At 34.6% G+C, this 19,140-nt stretch overlaps 1 protein-coding gene across 1 annotated transcript in view; it reads right to left on the reverse strand.

Annotated features, from left to right (window-relative positions):
- CFAP47 (cilia and flagella associated protein 47) overlaps positions 1-19,140 on the reverse strand; it is a 377,656-nt gene that overhangs the window by 221,230 nt on the left and 137,286 nt on the right. The window contains exons 38-42 of the mRNA XM_067289744.1: positions 14,795-14,945; positions 13,811-13,899; positions 11,128-11,214; positions 2,109-2,185; positions 545-690 (exon numbers count right to left, since the gene is read on the reverse strand). Coding sequence (XP_067145845.1) covers positions 545-690; positions 2,109-2,185; positions 11,128-11,214; positions 13,811-13,899; positions 14,795-14,945 — 550 coding nt within the window. The remainder of the gene's footprint in view (positions 1-544; positions 691-2,108; positions 2,186-11,127; positions 11,215-13,810; positions 13,900-14,794; positions 14,946-19,140) is intronic.

The following is a 19,140-nucleotide window of genomic DNA, read 5'->3' on the forward strand; positions in this document are numbered from 1 at the left end:
AAGCATCACTCTTGCTCCCACATTAAGACAAATGGTTTAAATTTCATATTTGTTTTGTAGCTGAGTTGTCTAGGAAGGCCAAAGTAATATCCTCTTCAGTATTATTCATAGTAATGATTTTACAGTAAAAGGTAACTTATGGCATTCCACACAATTTTAACCATACGGCGATTAAAGGGCAGTGAAATTTGGTTTACATTCGTTAGCTGTAACCTGTAACCTTATGCAAAAATGTTGCCTATCCTCTGATCAATTTCCTAAGTAACATTTTCCTCTCAGAATTATAGGAATATCATACTTTAACCAAGAAATGAAAGAAAAGATTTCCATTTTCAAAAGCTAGCACATACATCACATCTTTGTAATTGTATACACATAATTACCCTAAAATTCATACATAACCAATCTGAATATTCGTTTACCCTGTTTACACAAAATTGGCAAACATATCTGAAAGTATGAAATTTTACAAAAATTATCTTGATTCTTGACTGATAAGGTTATCGCATAAAACCCACCTACAGAATATACTTTCTATTCTTACCAGTTCATTAACAAGAATGACAGTGCAGTAACGTTTTTCCAGGTTAAAGGGAAGAAAGTCAATCTCTAAGCCTGCAGAACTTCTCCCTTCCAAGAACAGTATTTCCACTGAACTGAAGAACTCATGCAGGAGACTGGATTGGTCGGCTGTTAAAATAAGTTTTAATGGTTGTTTATATAAAACAGCATAGATTGTAAAATAATGTAGCTACTTGAGTTTAAAAATAAAGATACTGTAAACAAGGTGCTTTAGTAATCAGCATTTAAGGCACTCCCAAATGACACATGTGCAAACATGCAGTAATACTGCAGGCTTTAAGTATTACATAAACACATTTTGCTAATTAATTGCATTCTTATTCTGTGTATAGAAACAAAACAATGGAAAATAGAGTGCCTCTCACCATCAAAAAAAACCTCTTTAAGAATGTACAGCCTATAAGCAAATAACTCCTCCTCCTAAAAAGAACAGTACAGTTTAATACCATTTAAACAAATAATCTTGTTCTCAGTGTCAGTAACTACATGTTATGTTATAGGATGAAATCCTCCAAAACAGACAAAAACTAAATTTTGGTAAGCTTACTTTCTATGCATCCTTTCACAAAAGCATTAAGGTGACAAAGTGCTGCATGTCACGAGACACCAAGAATCTTACGAGTGAATCTGATAGTCTGACTGCTTTCTCAATGAATGTTTTTCATCTGCTGCACTTATTTTGATGATAAAGAATGCTTTAAAACCTGACTTTCACTCAACCATGGCCAGCTAACCTTCCAGAAGGATCAGCTGACTGAAGAGTAGAAGTGAAAATGCAGGCAATAGAAATGAACAAAGATCCCATGAGAAACCTTATTCCAAACTCAGGACAAATAAATAGAACCAATTCACCCCAAAATAACACCCAAGAACCAAACTGAAGAAAGCCATTACCCCACACTCACTACTTTTCCTCTTCATAATCAGAAAATGTTTTCCTAACACTGAAAACAGGAATTCCCCAATATTCCCACTTCAACCAACACTTAAGTTTGATATGAATTTGATGTTTCCAAAATTTACATACACAATGACAAAAACATCTTTCCAATAGGACCCAAGCCCCATTTTTACCCTTCCATCAAATAGGGTAAGGCAGCCCTAGCAGTAAGTAATTTCTGAATAAAACAAGGCATAATTCAAAGTTCATCTCCTGTTAGAGTGTTTCTCATACAAGGTACATCAGACTGTGGCGCAGACGGAACCAGTCTTGTGAGAGTCCTCCTGCCCCACTTACTCTCTGAATGCTGAGAAATTAAAACCATCTCCAAAGAAGTATCATTTATTAAATAATTTAGACTTTTTGACAATTACCTTCTTTTTGTTATGGCTGTTTACTATAGTAAAGTCCATAGGACTACAGTGCAGTTTTAGAAATCACTACACTAAATTAAATATAAAATATCAGATGATAAACTCTCCTATAAATAATAACTACTGAGCATAATTCAACTGCCAAAATTTTGCTTATGCACATGCTTTAGGTGGTGCTGTAGGGACAGGAGAGAGATTTTAGAGGTACTTACAGCCATTAATGTTGTTCTCTTCATTTGGATCTTCAGCTACTGCACTATTTTTATAGTTTAATATGTTATTTTCAGAACTAAAAGGGAAAAAAAGAAATGAAAGACATACCCTAAAGCTGGACATTTCTATTTTTAATAAATAACTTCTTTTCCTTTTTTTATGAATAAATACTGGAAAAGCAAATGATTTCGAGAAAAAAAAAATTTTGGAACAATCTATCCATCAAGGATATTAAAAGCCTTCTCTTCCACTTAAGTTAGTCGTATTTATAGCACAGCCATCACATCTTACCTTCAATTAATCTGTGTACTCTCTCTGCAGTAGCCATATAAACAAAATTTCACATTAAAAAATATAACTCCATTTTTAAAAACTTTCTATGATATTGAGTGGAAAGTCAGTTTTAACTCAGCCCTTGCTCAATTCCTCTCTTTATCATTTCAATACCCTATGAAATATGCAAAGAAAAATTGTCCCTTGGTGCATGCTGAGGTGACAGGCCTTGCATTACTCTGATACCCTCAGTTGATTTCCAATCAGTCTTTCTATTTTTTCCCCTAAAAGTTATTCTAGAAATTGATTTAAAAAAACCTCTGAACCAAATTCAACTTAGATACATTGTTCTCACTTTAGGATTCCTATGTATAGCCCTTGGGGAACATGTCTTTAGGCTTCTTCTCACAGAAACTGATTTGCAAAAGTAACAGTCCTTGTCCCCTAATCAGAACACAGTTCAGATGTTAGCTCTGCTCCTGCCTAAGCTTCTTTTTAAATCCCAAACTTTTCCCCACTGACCTTCTTCCTAGCCCAATGCTGTCATTTTTAAAAAGAAGAGGTAAGTATTCTGCTTTGTTCGTTATAACTCAGTTACCTCATCCAGATACAATGATGTGAGCTAACTGAATCTATTTTATCTGGCTATATATGGGTCCCAGTGCCTTAACATTCCAAGTTAGATTTTTTACATTAACCACAATTCTAGGCTATGTATCTGTATGTTACAGAATACTATTTTTTTTTTGTTACATATACATATAGACAAACGTTTCACATTTATTAATTTAATTAGAAAGCATATCAGTAAGTCATATATGAAAAAAGGAGAATTACTTAGCGAAAGAGGGTTCTAATCTATGCCTTAGAAAAGTTTGGTTCAGTCTCTGGCTCAACTACGTACTTATGGAAATTATGGTCAGAATTGTGGTTTAAACTGTATCTTGCATTTAAGCTCTGGTTCTGCTACCATCTGGAACAGAACTCTGTCCAGTTGAACAAACTTCAAATAAAGCTAACAAATCACTTCTTTTTTCCTTGCTTAGGCATGGAGAACTACAGCAAACCCAACTTCAGTTACTGCATAGCATATTAACAGCTATGAAGACTGACATTTGTTCAATCTGCAAGTTAACCATCTGAATAGCTCCCGTTTAGTTTGACATGCTATTAGTTTTCGAAGATGTCTGATAATTTCTGTTTGGAGTGTAAAAGAGCCCAGTTTTGATTTTCATACTATTGCACCTTAGGGGTAAAAAGACTTCCATGAATAAGTTAAAAAAGTTTATCAGCAAATGCAAGCTTTACTTAAGTATTTCAAATGAATTCTTCTGTTCTTCAAGACACACAACTTTGCTTCAAAACACATGCACTTTGGTAAACTCTCTAAGGTACTCACTTAGATATTCTCACTATGCACCTGGATTACAAATGGTGATATACACACTGGACCATATAATGGCACACTTACCATTTGTTATTGATGAAACTTCACAGCTCACAAGGGGCAGATAAAAGGTTTTCATCTATAATTTATGATAACTAAATAATTAATTCAAAGACAACTGCCTGCATTTATTTTCTTTATATATTTTATACAAATCTCATTTTGTAAATTCAAGCTGAAAAATAACATGCACGTTCAAATAGATATTTATTCAGACTTTTAAGTCAGGTAGCCACATTAGAGTAGTAAAAAACACATCACAACACATCTTATTATAAAACCAGGTAACTTTACAAAAAGTTATCTAATGTAACCAAGCCCCAGCAGAAATGGGAATTCTGGATAATAATATAATAAGCAATTTAACAGGAAGTCTACTTGTTCTGTTATTTAAGATAGGATGTCCCTGCTTTTAACAAATGAAAGCCATAAATCTTGCCAAAACATATATTTTACACTAACCATAAGAAATGTTAACAGTGATCAACATTCATTCCAGTTCATGCAAGGTCCAAATCTAAATCATCAAATAAGAAAAATTCATGTTGAAATTCCTCAGTCACATATGCCAGGGTTTCCCAAACTGCAATAAAGCAGTAGTTACACAAACTGTTTAAAACTTGTTAACAAACATATATACATATATATACACACATATATACACACACACACACACACACACACATATATATATAAATAGAACCATCAATTTTTTCTTAGAGGAAAAAGGACACAAATATTTAGGGGAAATAAAAATGCAGCATAGACAGCTGAACATTTGCATATGTCATGGCAAAAGATACAGAGCTGATGCTCCCACTATCTCTACATGGTATAACACATTTCCCTTACTTAGAGTGCTGATTTCCAAACAAATTGGATTTGGCATCCCAAATCTGCCATTTTTTTATATTGAAGTGGAAATTAATTACCTAAAATAGATTTTTTTCTAACATTGTTTAGACACATTGTTTACTTCACAAAAATTATTACACAAGAAATTACTGAAATTTAGTTATGCGCACACAGTTTAAGAATAAGTACAAACTGGGACACAAATTTTGCATGACTTTCTGTACAAAGGTTAATTTTTCTCTTGGCTCTGAACTGGGAAATTTATACCACATAATGAGCAAATGGGGGTGTAAAATCCCTATTATTCTTTATTCTTTTCATGGCAATATTGCTTTTCAGGTATATTTGAAAAGAACAGATATACCTGAAAAAACAACTTATAAGAAATTCTTTGTTTATTCCTATCCCCCCAAAAGCAAATTGTGCTTCTTACTATCTTATTTCCTTGATATTACTTTATAATTTTTTTTATCCTTGCTCACAAATAATTTCTACCACTCTTAACAGGCATTAAGATTGTGCAGTTATGTTTAAGGAAGGACAATATTGTTTAATTTACAACAAGCACAGGTAAGAGCTTATAGATGCTGCAAAACTATATTGTAATGTATCTCAAAGAATTACTACAAGTAGGTTTTCAGCTCTAGACCCAGGTTTAATATTACCCACACATAAAAGTCATTCTCCCCGAGCCGTAAAATTTGATGAACCAACTTATAGAAAACAATGATTACATACTGCATTTGATAGCTATTGGGTCTCTGTTAAAATAAATTGTTAATCTTGCTGGGCTAAGAAAGAATCACAACCTTAAATAAATGGACTTGTAAAATTCTCACAAGATGTTGCCCTGGAGACTCGTTTTAATAGCTATACTTAAAGGCCATTTTTCAGAAAGGAAAATGATCTCTGAAGTATGTGAATATAACATACTATTTATTCTATACTTGCAAATAAGTATTTATCTCATATAAAAATACAAAAATATAAATTTTACATATGAGTCATCTCTTTCAATGCTTTATCTTTGATTCAGAATGCCCACCCATGATTGCATAAATTGGGACTACAGCAGAAGAATCATTGTAAAGATAATTAACTGTTCAAATATTGAATGAAGAAATAACCTAATAAGAATATTGCAAGGAAATATATTACACACTGAGACCATACAGAGTACAACATACTTGGAGTGGATTGAGTAAATCCTATTTTCATAGACAAATTACAGAGAAACTCATTGCACTGATCTGACATGGTATTGAAGGTCTGTCTCTGTGAGTTTATTCTCACCTGAATGAAAAATGCACCTGCAGATGAGTGAATGGAAAGAGAAAGAAAACGGTGTTGTGGAAGACATGTAGTCATAGCCATACATGCACAACGGTGCACCAGTCCAAGCTGTTCTTTGGTCCAGGGTCCAAAGAGGTCAATAATTCTGTTTTCAGAGTTCAGAATATGTTTTCCAACACACTCTCGCACCAGAAAAATTACTTTGTTTTTTGTATTTGGAGCGGAATTTACTAGATGATCTTTTTTAGTCCCTTCCAGTTCCATATTCTATATATCACTGAGGTGAACATAAAACTAGAAAGTGTCAGGCACCATGGGGAAATCTAAATCCACTAGTAGCTACTTCATTCAATAAGCTTGGAAGACAGAAGCAAGCAGATGTTTTATTAGAGAGATACAAGAAACTGTTTACTAATGCACTGAGAAATATTGAAACATTTGAAGAGAAAACTCATATGCAAGATATTAGCCAGTTTCCACACACTGTGGGATATTGCTCGTGATCTCAGAAAAAAGACTAGGATATAAAGTAAAACAAAAGCTATCAAAAAGAGGTATTATGACTTACACTAATAGAGATAAATTTCTAATCTATCGAATATTAATCAGAATTGTGATGACTCTTAGCAGTGTATTTCTAAAATATATTTGCTGAAGACAGCAGAAAAAGTTATTAATGCTGTACTTCATAATCTATATTACATATGGATGCAATACAGCTTTTTAGATCTTCACTTTTGTTTATTCTATGAGATAAGTAAATACAAGCATTCTGTTTAGCATAACTCTTTCCTTGATACATGAAACTGCCTGGAACAGAAAGTAAAAGAATAAAATTCAGGAAATATAAAATATTTGGAATTCTTGGTGATAATCCTGGTAGAAAATTAAATAAACTAGCATTAAAAAGATATCTTCTGCAAAGCTTGACTTCAAATTCATTAATTATCTTTTCCTCCTTTGCTGCAGAATGAGTTTTTCCTGATGTAAAAATATTTAATCACATTAATGGCCTTTTTTCAAGTCAACTTGTGCAGTCATGACCCATCCTAATGATTCATCCACACCTTAATGCATTCACTACACCGCTTAGTCATGGTCTTGGAATAGGACTACTAGTGAATCGTTAGTACATTGTTACCCCTTCCTAGTTTTATAGAAGGGAAATTATGAAAGAAAAATTAGCTAATAAACATAACCTTGAACTTTTACTGTCATTCTATACTGTTTTATGGACATCAATCAAACTACCTGCATGCCTGAAAACTACTTATAAGAAGTTTTATATCCAAATTCCTGGGCCATGCAGCATGCCTTTCTTCACCTGATAGTCCTTCTTCTACAGGGAGTAGGCAATGCGGGCACACAGATGTGGGCCACAGAGAATAACTGAAGTGTCAAGGGCTTGGAAAAGCATAGAAGAGTACACAAGTTAAAAAAAAAAAAAAGAAAGAAAGAAAATCCAGGCACATTTATTATAGTATATATGAAAGAAAAACTTTACCAGTCATATAAAAAAAAAATTGCTCCTTTCAAAAATTAACTCAAAGAAGTACCGTGAGCAAAGGAAACAAACAAACAAACAAAAAACAACTTGTCCACTAGGATAAAAGGACCTTAAGCTCTCAGAGGTTCTCTTCACAGGAGCTCTCTCCTCTTCCCAGAGGAGATGGCCCAGACATCATGGTTACTGAACATTCATCCCTGCTTCTAGTAATATGCAACTTACATGTCCCATTCCTTACTAGAAGGTTTGTCCAGCTAGTTGGGATTGGGCAGGAATTACATGTATGACTTGACCGCAAATGCCTGGGATAGTGTATATTCCTTTGGAGGATCATGTATACTAATTCACATGAAGACAGTATTTTTTACAGTTGGCTGGTAGCCAGGCTCTGATGTGTAGCGTCTTGCTGGCAAAACTGCCAGACTGTCTTACTTGCTGCAGTTGCTGTCCAAACTCAGCCAAAATGGTCTTGGAGCTTTGGAATAGTCTACAGCAGCCTTCCTGAGCTCTTCAGGAAGACTGTGGTCATGGCAGACTCACAGGATACACCTGTGACAAAGATTCTTCCCTAGGGTCCTCCTCTGCTTCCTGGAAGCAACCAACACAGACAGGTCTACGCTCACTGTACCACTGAATGATAGCCTTCTAACCAAACATGTCTTTCAGCTCCCAATGGACAAAGAGGTCTTGCCAACTACTGACACCCTGCATCAGATATGGATTACTGTCAGTTTTTTCAGCTTAAACAGCACTGTGTCCCAGTAAGGCTACAGATCGTCTGGGCTCTAGCCTTATACTGGGGTATCTTCCCAGTCACTACACGATGAACCCATGGCACACTGACTAAAAGGTCAGTCTCCTCTTTGCTATCGATGAAATAATTCTGGGTTCCTGCAATGCTTCCAGAGGGGAACAGTGGCGGGTAAGAGGGCTGCTTGCCAGCCAAAGCTTGTTACAATGAGGTTGAAAGGGGTGCAGCTGACACATCTGGGGGCACAGTATAAGGACGCAGTAGGAAGCATGAGACTGTGAGACTCGCTGGAACATAGCTGCATGGATGATCAAAAGGTTAGGACCAAAGCATGCAAATGGGACTATTGCAATACAATCATGTAGACACAATCAATAGTGCCCCTATTTAGAGTGTAAACACTTTGATTTTAGATTATGTTTTATGCTTAAAGATCACTTAGACCGAGGGGCCCCTGTTCCATAGATGGCGTTTTCTGGATTTATCAGAAGAGATAAAATGATTGCAGATACAATCTTCTTATTGATCAGTAATATACTGCAGACGTGTTAATTCTTTTAACACAAATTTCATAAGTTTGTTATGTTCCATTCAAGAAAGAATCATTCTTCAATCAATCTTTTTAGACTGATTTATTTCTTAGCGATAAATTAAGCTAAAATATGCATGATGATGAAAAATCCTCTTCTGACTATTTCAACAGCTTCTCATACTACTAGGTACAATTTACTAGTAAAATCTGTAGACATCAATGGAATTACCAGAGTGGCCCTATTCTTTTCCTTTTTTCGTAAGAGGCCTTGGATAGTACTTTTAGACAATCACTGTTTTGGTCCTGAGAGACTTTAGAGTAAGGGTTACACCATTTTCTAGCTTATTTACTTCTCTTGCTTAAATCGAAAATGGGGCCATATGTTAATGGTACTTGAATTCTAAACGTCATCTATCTCCCCAACAGAAGTGATAGCACGGAAGATAGAACATTGATTATTACATCACATTTTGAATTATATTCAGAAAAGATCAAATGTCTTTTTGGCAAAAAATATGAAGAGAAGTAATGTCCAGTCAAATCAGTCCACCATTTGTTTAGTGGGCTAACAGTTTGGACATCTTACCAGAATAAGCAGTAATTATGATCAAGCTCATTCTTTGCTAATATGCATTACATGAAATAGATACAGCTGTTTTCCCTTGGATACAGGCCTTGCTACAGTTATTCATATTTTTTGTACTAAAATCATTGTACTGAACTTGGTTATTCATTTCAAAACTCAGAATCATTAATCACTAAAGGTTCAACTATTGCAGCACACCTGATAAGTGTAGCTTGTCAGTGCAAGCGCACAGAGCACCCAGGACACGGTGCACTCAGAGATCACAAACAGGGGACAGAATGATACTGAAAGCATTTACCTAAAAAAAAAAAATGTAGGTAACAGTGTTTTGGTGGCTACAATATTCTTTCTTGATAGTGCTTTGGGGCTGGGGTATTTCACACATTCACTGCAAGAAAGTATTTTCAAAGCTAGATCTTGCTTCTCCTGTTTTGAGAAGAAACCTGCTTCGTTAAGCTCTGGCTACCTTTTCTGCGGATGACTTTTTACTTCCTTTTTTTTTTAAGTTACCATACTACTCCAACTGAGGATTACGAAGAACTACAAGTAGTTCTCTTTAGCTGAATTGCCTAACATATGAATACAGCACCTGTTGTTAAAAACATAGAATGAACACTGAATATTTCACTCTATGATTGAAAAATAAAGTTATTAAACTCTGACAATTATTAAAACAATGGTGCAATTCTTAATATCTGACAAGTTCCAAAAAATGTATTAGGCATTTGTTCTTCCTCTATGCTAGGTCACTTCTAGGGAACGCCACAAATTTTAGTTCTCAAACAGGTTTTCAATTGTCTCTTTCACCTTTAACCTTGACTATCAGTGTTTCTGATATACATCTCTCCACTTCAATGCCCATAAAGACTTCTGCCTGTTCATCCAAATTTCCTGATATTTCTTACATTGTTCAACAATTAAAGCCAGTGAAGATAGAAATACTTTTTCTTGGGCTATGAGTCTTCTTAAGTATGCATCTTTCTGTTGTATTTCTCCTTGACTTCCATTCCAATTACTCTCTGCTGTTTATCCTTTGCCATTTTATTACCTTTATCATGCTGACATTGAACTCTCCTTCTCCTTCCATATTTCCTATGTCAGAAAATCTGTCCATGGTCAGCTAAGCGATAACACCCAGGCACAAAATTATATTAACTTATATCTATATTTCTGCATTAATCGCCCCTCATTCTGTTTTGCAAATCCATCTCCAATGGCCTACCGAACCGATAACATTTTAGAGTCCCGCACAATTCTCCAGCACAACCCTAGAATTCTGGAGACTGCCTATCTCTTACTCTTCCACCTTCTAAAATCTCGACCGTCTTCATTCCGAGAATCAGAGCTGTTTCTTCTACTTTTAAGGTCCTAATAAACTGGAGGTAGTTCATTTTACTGACATTTCTTGTCAGCACTTCCTTCAGTCACCTAGGTCACCATGGTTGCCCCTACCCCACTATCAATATTTCAGCTTTAAATCCTACTTTCTCTATCACTTCTTCCTTACAGCAAATTGCACCCATTCCCTCATCACCCATGCTCAGAATATTTTCATCCATTTCAGATTCAAATTAAAATATTTATCTTTTCTCTATAGCTTATGACAAAATCGTCTATAAAATGTTTTAATAATACTATATAATTCTACTATACTTTTATGTCCTAACCTATAATTCTTTATAACTGTTATGCACAAGCTATACACAAAGATATTACACTAATAAAATTGTATAATTCAATACTATATAATTAGCAATCGACATTTAAAACGCACCTGAATGTTTTCTCTTGCTTTACTTCCCTGGCTTGACACACTTGCTCTGGCCGACTTAAGTAACTTGTGGATTCCAGCAGAAGGACCCTGGAATTTGGCAAGTACGTATAATCACTTTATTTTTGACTTGAAGACAATGAAGAGAATGAAGACAAAAACTAGTTTATTATAGCTTTTAAGGCTTGTTAAAGAAGCTTATTATTTTCATTTGGAAATGCTTTAAAAATACAGTAAAATTTAAAAATGAGATTTTTCTCCTTAAATATATAGTCTTTTTTGTTTAACAATTCAAAACATTTTGCATAATTTAAGCCACGGAATTTTTAAAGCTTATGTAAGCATGGAAAATCCTGAGACATTTATTCAAGGATTATTTATTATCCTAAACCTCTTTAATATCATAGATTGATTTGTAATCATAGGGGAAGTTTACAGCCATGACATGACATGCAGATCCACTTGAAATAATTGTTTTCAAAAATTTTTTAAAAAGCAACATTATAGAAACAGAAAAACAATGCACATTTCAAGATGAAGACAAATCATATATATTTTTAAATTGGAAACAATTTTCCAAAATGTAATTTACACTAGGATCGTCACTCAATTAAATGAGTGAAGAATCAATTCACAGAGATTTGAAGAAAAAAGATAAGTTTTTTTTTTGCTTTTGTAATTGAAGTGTGAATCTATTAAACTACTGTTAGTGATTTCACTAACAAACCTCCAACAATCACTTCATTTTTCCTAGAAGACTCTGATCTTGCTTTTGTGTATACTACACTGTGCACACTTTACTTCCATTTCAGGTAATGGATAATCCAGTGACATACTGCTAGTCATTACCCCAGAATTACAGTTGGTGTATCACTGTAGAATTTCCGTTATATAGCATCGGCACACAATTTTTTCAGCTTAAACAAACCAAATTTCTGCACTTTCTCTACACTCACAGAGGACAGCAGAAACAGAAGGAAGATAACAGACTACACAGTAAAAATACAGAGGGCAATGCCAACAAGCATCGCACCAGCTGAAGATCTGAATTCAAGGTCTTCAGTGGAACTACATCAATTTATAACAGCGTTAATTGATGCTCTGCCCCGCAAATTAATCTGCTATTAAAAAAAAACAACACTGACCATCAGTTACTATAATATCTTATGACATAGAAATATTTTTCTATTCCCAGATAAGAAATAGCTGCAGTACTTCACAGAGAAATGCAATTGAGGATTTTGAAAGTATTGAACTTATTTTACTTAATGAAGTACAAGCATTCAGTAATCTTTAAAATATATATCTATACATGAATATTATAATCCATGAACTGTAAAAACGGAAAACATTACTTAGTTGATAGAACAAGTAGCACCTAACAAACAGCAGAATGTCAGGAAAGGACTGGTTTAGGATGCAATATTTACAGCTTTTGGAAATATCTGACATTTGCTACATTTTCGACACAAGGTCAAAGAGGCTCATCTTTTTAACTTGTCCTTTTTTTTAATAGAGTGCTATATTATACATCTAGTTTTAAGATTTTTGGCACTCTTTTCTGTAAAAGAGCTACTGCTTTGGTATCACAGGTGCACTTCTGCATGCTATTTGCAACTAAGCAATACACCCCCTCATGGAAGACTAGATGCGTCAGAACTTTGGAAATATGCTTCAAAAAATCTTTTATTTGTAGGTTACTGGTTCAAATGTGGCCCAATTCGATAATTACTTCAGGAAGTTTTCATGTAGCTGTTAAATGGTATATATGAAATTAAATTATTAATCGCCTTAATCTATTCGTTCTGAAAGAGTTATCCACATCACAGAACTGAATACAGACAGCCTCACTGACCACCTCAAAGACTGAAAAAAAGTACAGCAACTAAACAGATTCATATAAATCCTACATAGGAGGCTTATGCCATAGCACATTGCTGGAGCAGTGAAAAACAATCCTGTTACAGATGTCTATACCAAACCTATTCTGTGGACAAAAAAGAAATTTCATTCTCAGCCAGGGCAGCATGTATATTAAACACACCAGTAAAAGAAGCTAAAAATGTTATGGAAAATGTTCTCGTAAATAAACGAATGACATGAACCAATGTTCAGCTCTAAAGAGTAAAGACAAAATATGGAGACACATCACATAAAACGAGATAGTAAAGAGGTGCAGCATTCTATTCATTTCATATTAGGAAAATAACGTTTATAACTCTGGAGGCGTTACATCTATGGTGAATACAAATGAAAAATTAGATTAACTGATAGTGATGCGAGACCCAAGGCATAAGAAAATTTTTCTTTTGCATGCTTAATAATTTAAACAGCAGGATAAAGCAGATTGGGGGAAAAAATAACTATTAATTAACATGGTTTATTTCTCTTTGGAATTCTGCTGGACCTCAGCCAAACACAAAAATACAAGCAAGGTTCATGAACTCCATTAGAATAAAGCTCTAGCTTTATTGCTTACACTGAGATGGATTTCAATTAAGGTTTATTTATCTTCTTTATTCATTATGATAGCTTCCACTTCATAGTACTTCTAACAATTTTGGCAATGTAAATCCCTATAATTCAACCTCAAGGTTTTACATCTTTAAATAGAAAGAGGAAATTATGGAAAAGAGTTGATGAAACAGCATGATCATTATAGTTTTGCCTTTACAGAATTGTCTACCTGAATATGCCATCAGTTCTGAAGGGATTAGTAACATTTAGAGTAACTTTCTTCAGCTCATAACATGGGGATTTGCATTTTAATATATCCTAAAAGAGAACAAAATTTAAATCAATATGTCAAATATATCAAAAGTTGCAAACCACGTTCATGCTTACACATTGACAAACAAAAATATTACAAAGTATAGAACTACATATTTGGCCACCGATGACTACAGAATTAACATAATTAAAATGTCAGGCTTTGTTGCCAGTAAAGAAGAGTTAAAGCCCATTTCTTTTTAAACACATTAGCTTCATCACCTTTTAAATGTTCTTCAGAATGATAGTACAGGGACAAGAATCAAGCTATTTTCTCGCTGTCTTATTTTTCCATGTGCTCTTTCTTTTCTCCCATCTCAACCTTCCTTTCTAACATCATTGCCTACTGCTACAACCGTATTAAAAAAAAAAGGGGGGGGAAAGAAGTCACAACACTCTCTAAGTTCAGGAGAAGACCCATCCAGATGTGCTCAGAGAATGTTTGATAACAAATGTTGGACAGCATGCCAGTCCCTGTTCTATTTCTGGGATATATCTTAAATCTAAGGATTGCCTAAATTACAAATAAACATAGTAAAATCTAAAAATATTTGCTGTCCATCTGACAACTGAAATTGCTAGAAGAGGCATATCACTACATCAACAATGACATTTCCAAAAGCATTCACAAGCTGAAAGGACTCCAGTTTGATTTTCAGAGCAATCAGGACAAAATTTTAAAATGTATTCAAGATCCAAATATATCCTAGGTATCTTGGATATTCCACTAGGCACTTCTCTGCACATATATAGCCTAAAATTGAATACTTGAAAATTAATAGCTCAAAGGCATTAATGGTAACTCATCTTTATATTCTTACCCCAGTTCACTTGTGCTTGATACATCATACTACTGAACAACATTTTTGTGGCAGTATTAATTATACAAACATAAACTTACAGCAGGCTCAATATGCTTGACTTTAGATTTCAGAGAGAATGTCAGTGTGGCACCACCTATTCCACCCACAGTCTTTGAAATCAGTAGCAACATTGCTTCAGCAGGGTGCAGAAAACGACTAGTGAATTCCACATGTACACTTGCTTGTTTCCTACATAAAAATAATAATAATAATAATAATAATAATAATTCTTTAAATAATCAGACACAGAGTTTTGACTCAGAAATGTCATTTCAGGAGAGCATTTTAGAGTCTTTGTGAGCAAAAGGGGCTAGAAAAGAAAGTCACTTTTTTCTTTTGAACTGCTTTGTTGTAATTCAATCTTCTGTTCATGAGCTGCTTAAAAAGTTCTAATAAATGACTATATAGATAGAAGAAGAATATCAAAACCTTATTGCTTTTTATGCCATCAGCATGTGGCTTGATTTTTCTTCTCACACACACAGTAACGCAGAAAGTTCTCTTTCCATATAGTATTACCTTAGTTAACTGATTTACTTAATGTTCCCCTCTTTGAATAGGGCAACTCACTGTTTAACTTACAAAATTCTGTTTTGTATGTTGTGAGACAGATCAACAAGTTCTTAATCTAATTCTTATTCAAGATTGATAGGGAACTGAGTAAAGAAAACTTCAGAATAATTAGATAAAGTTAAGTAATTAACAGGTGGAGAAAATGAAGTGCTCTTGAATAAGCAACAACTCTTAAGTTTCAGACAAGAAAGGAAAGTGTAGTAGGGGAGACCACATGGAAAGAGAGTCTAGAGAAGGTAAAGGTATTTGATCTGCATTAGCCCTGCAATTGGGCAAGATCAATTTTGGTTGCCAAAGCTTTACTCTCTGATTTTAAGATTAATATCTTAAAATGGCATGAAGGTCAGAAAAATTATAGTGTTTAAACAGAAGACTGTTTTAAAGGCAAGAGAACTGTAGAATCTAAAAGTTTGCTGCCTTTCTACATGTGACTGGAGTATAGAAAGCTTTCTCTAAAAAGTGAGAGACCTAAATTTTGGGAGTTGATAGTAGAATATCTCAAAATACAAACTGAAAAGTCATCTGACTGGTTTATACTTTCACGGTAATGTCATTCAGTGTAGTCAAAGAACTTTTAAACTCTTCCTCCAGCTGTATGAAATAGATAGTAAAAAAAAATAACTTCTAGTGAAACCTTGAAATTTCTTAATTTACTCAAGCTGATATTACCCAAAGAACATTTTTAAATTATTCGTGTAACATTGGGAAAAAGTTATGTTTATAAGCTACTGATTTATTAGTGATTTTTCTGGAACAGAAAGAGCTGATATTAAAATCAGAAGGAACCCTCTCCCAAACGAAAATCAGCCCTCCCCATAAAAGGATGAATAGGAACTGTACAGCCTGACAGAAAAGAATTAAAATAGACTGATAGAGGGAAATTATGTATGATTTATTGGTCTTTTGCCAACTGAGAATTCTAAAGCAGAGGCAGACAACCACTGGCAGTATGCGAAATAGGCTTAGTATGTACTATAGATACAGGCGTGTGTGTGTGCATGCGTGTGTGTATATATATATATACACACACGCAGACACACATACAGAGGTAAATGGTGAGGTAGAGGACTTGTAATAGCAATCAGCATAGCATAACTTCAATGGAATCATGTTAATTTACATTTGGCTCACAACCTTGGTAACAGCTACTTTTTCAAGTGAACTCAATGCACACATCCATCCAAGTAAGTTGAGAAGTTCTAGAAACTTATTTTGATGGGAGTAATGGCAACATTTGTTCCCAGGTAACAGTTGCTGTCAAGGAAACTTTCTGGGAGGTCCTTTACCTCACTCCTAAGATGGACTAAAGGAAAAATAATAATACTAAAAGACAGTAATCTTACTTAAAACTACCTTGGGACCTGAGAACTGGATGGTGGCAAATATGACACCAACATCTTAAAAAGGTTTTGGGGTAGACAGGAGAATTACGGACCTTTAAGCCTCAAATATACCAACTAATGTAGTAGAAAAAATGATTAAAAAACAAAAGAGTAGGATAAGTATAAATTAGATCTACTATAAATGAGATTTCAATAAATGGGATCTACCTAGCAAGCATCAACATCTATAAAATGTAGTCCTGCCTTATAAACCTATGGGAGGTCATCAAAGGAGTTCAACAAGGTGATTAAGGGTGATTTAGTTCTCTTTCCAACATAGTTTCTGTCTATAAATTTAAAAGGAAACTAAGCAGACATGGATGAAACAGACTGAATATATAGCTCACTTAAAAAAAAAAAAAGATACAGTGTAGGAATTAACAGTTCTTATAATGTAAGTCATCAGCAGAGTCCTCAAGGGTCTGTGACAATCTGGACAGTGAGAAAGTTCACTGATGTGCTAAGTTGCTCAAGGTTGTAAGGACGAAGATTGATAGTGCAAGGATTACAGAAGAACCTTATGAGACCATCTCAGTACTCAATAAAATGGAGAGGAAATTCAGTGTAGATAGATGTAAAAAGATGAACATAGGGAAAGAGTTCATATAAAACAGTGGCCTCCAAGCCATTACAGCTCACCAATGAGAACTTGGGATTGGGACGAATAGTTTCATGAAAATGTCAGCACAGTGCTAGGAAACATCTAATAAAGCAAATGAAGCATTAGAAATTATTTGTAAAGGAATAGACAACAACATATAGATTATCATTAGGAAACCTCATCCATCCAAAGCATGCATCTAACTGCCCAAACTTTGAATACTGTTTGCATCTTCATCTCAAAAAGGATACAGAGTAATTGAAAAAAGCTCACCAAATTGCAACAAAGATGATTATAGGTAATAGCATGGCTTTCATATGAGGAATAACTGAGTTGGCTAGGACTTTGAAGTTGGGAGAACAGATGACAAGGAGGAATATGATATAGGTCTACAAAAAGTAGCAGGCATCAAATGATAAGAGTCATGATCAAGGAAAAAAAGGGAGAGGGCCATCCAACATGCAGTCGGTATTAGACTATGGAATGCTGCCAAAAGAATGTTGTGGGTGCTGCATGTTTACATAGTCTCAAGGGAAGACTGAATAATTACATAGAAAAAAAAAAAATTTGTTGATGGTTATGAAACATGCAACACCACATCTGGCTCTGCAAGTTCCCTGAACTGAAAACAGTTGGAGGCTGAAGGAGGGTTAGGTAGAAATGTCATACAAGCCTATCCTGTCCTTATTCTTCTGCAGGATCTAATTATGACCACTGGCTTTTTTCTTGGGAGAAGATGGGGGGGGGGGGGTGTTATTTGTTTGTTTCCTTCACAAGAGAGCACAAACAGTCCCCCAAATTAAGCAGTGCTTCCTATATTCAAGTCTCCTACACTTCATGAGATCACAGGGGTCAGCACATCAAAAATGCAAAAGATGAGTCTCACCTGGGGAACTACCTGCTTGATGACAATGTCTCCTCTGACTACAGCAGGAGACAAAATACTGGTCTGACCCAGCACAGCTATTTTCATGCTGTCATTTCCCCACTTCATGTCAGTGACTGCCAATGAAAGTAAAGAAAGGGAGGGTTTGAAAATTCTTCTCTCCTACCTCCTGGATCCACTCAACAGGACTTTTGTTAACTTCTTATGAAAAGGTACTGATTTGCAAATTACTTCTTTTGTGGCCAACATATTAGCTGTCTATGAAAATCACATATAACGGCTGTTCACATTTTAAATATTAACTTAAAACCACCTGCTTTTCTAGACCTTTTTGTATAGCAGTCAATAAAATACAAATCATCTTCACAATATTTAATTCAATATCAGTCTATAATTTTTACATCTGATGAAACTGACAATCTTGCAATGACCCAAAAGAAACCAAGTTTGCTTAAAATAAACATATAAAATTAAATAGATATCAAAACTGATAATGAATATATGACAATCATCTACGCCACCTACACTTACTCAAATCATAGGGCAGCACAGTCACCTGATACCTGATTTAATGTATTTATGTAAAGGCAGTGAATATTGAAAATACCAGTTAACCTGGCTCATGTATGTCATCTTCTGAAGTAAAAGAAACAAAAAATAATAATATTCTTGGATGTTTTACCTCTATCAGGGAGCTGTGTTTAAGCCAGTTGAAGTGATTTCTAAAAGGCTGGCAAAACTATTTGGACAATTTAGTTTCAAAATGCATTCTAAAGTGCAGGCTATGCAAAATACAGCACTAAACTATGATTTAAATAGTATTTGAAGAAGTTTACCATTTTATCTAGAAGAAAGGGTCACTATGGCTTCCCAGGATAAGTAAAAGTCATCACTTTGGACAAGTCTAATAATACTGACTTATCATTACAATTGAAGTGATTT

Source organism: Apteryx mantelli, chromosome 1 (genome assembly GCF_036417845.1).
Source record: "Apteryx mantelli isolate bAptMan1 chromosome 1, bAptMan1.hap1, whole genome shotgun sequence".
NCBI lineage: Eukaryota > Metazoa > Chordata > Aves > Apterygiformes > Apterygidae > Apteryx > Apteryx mantelli.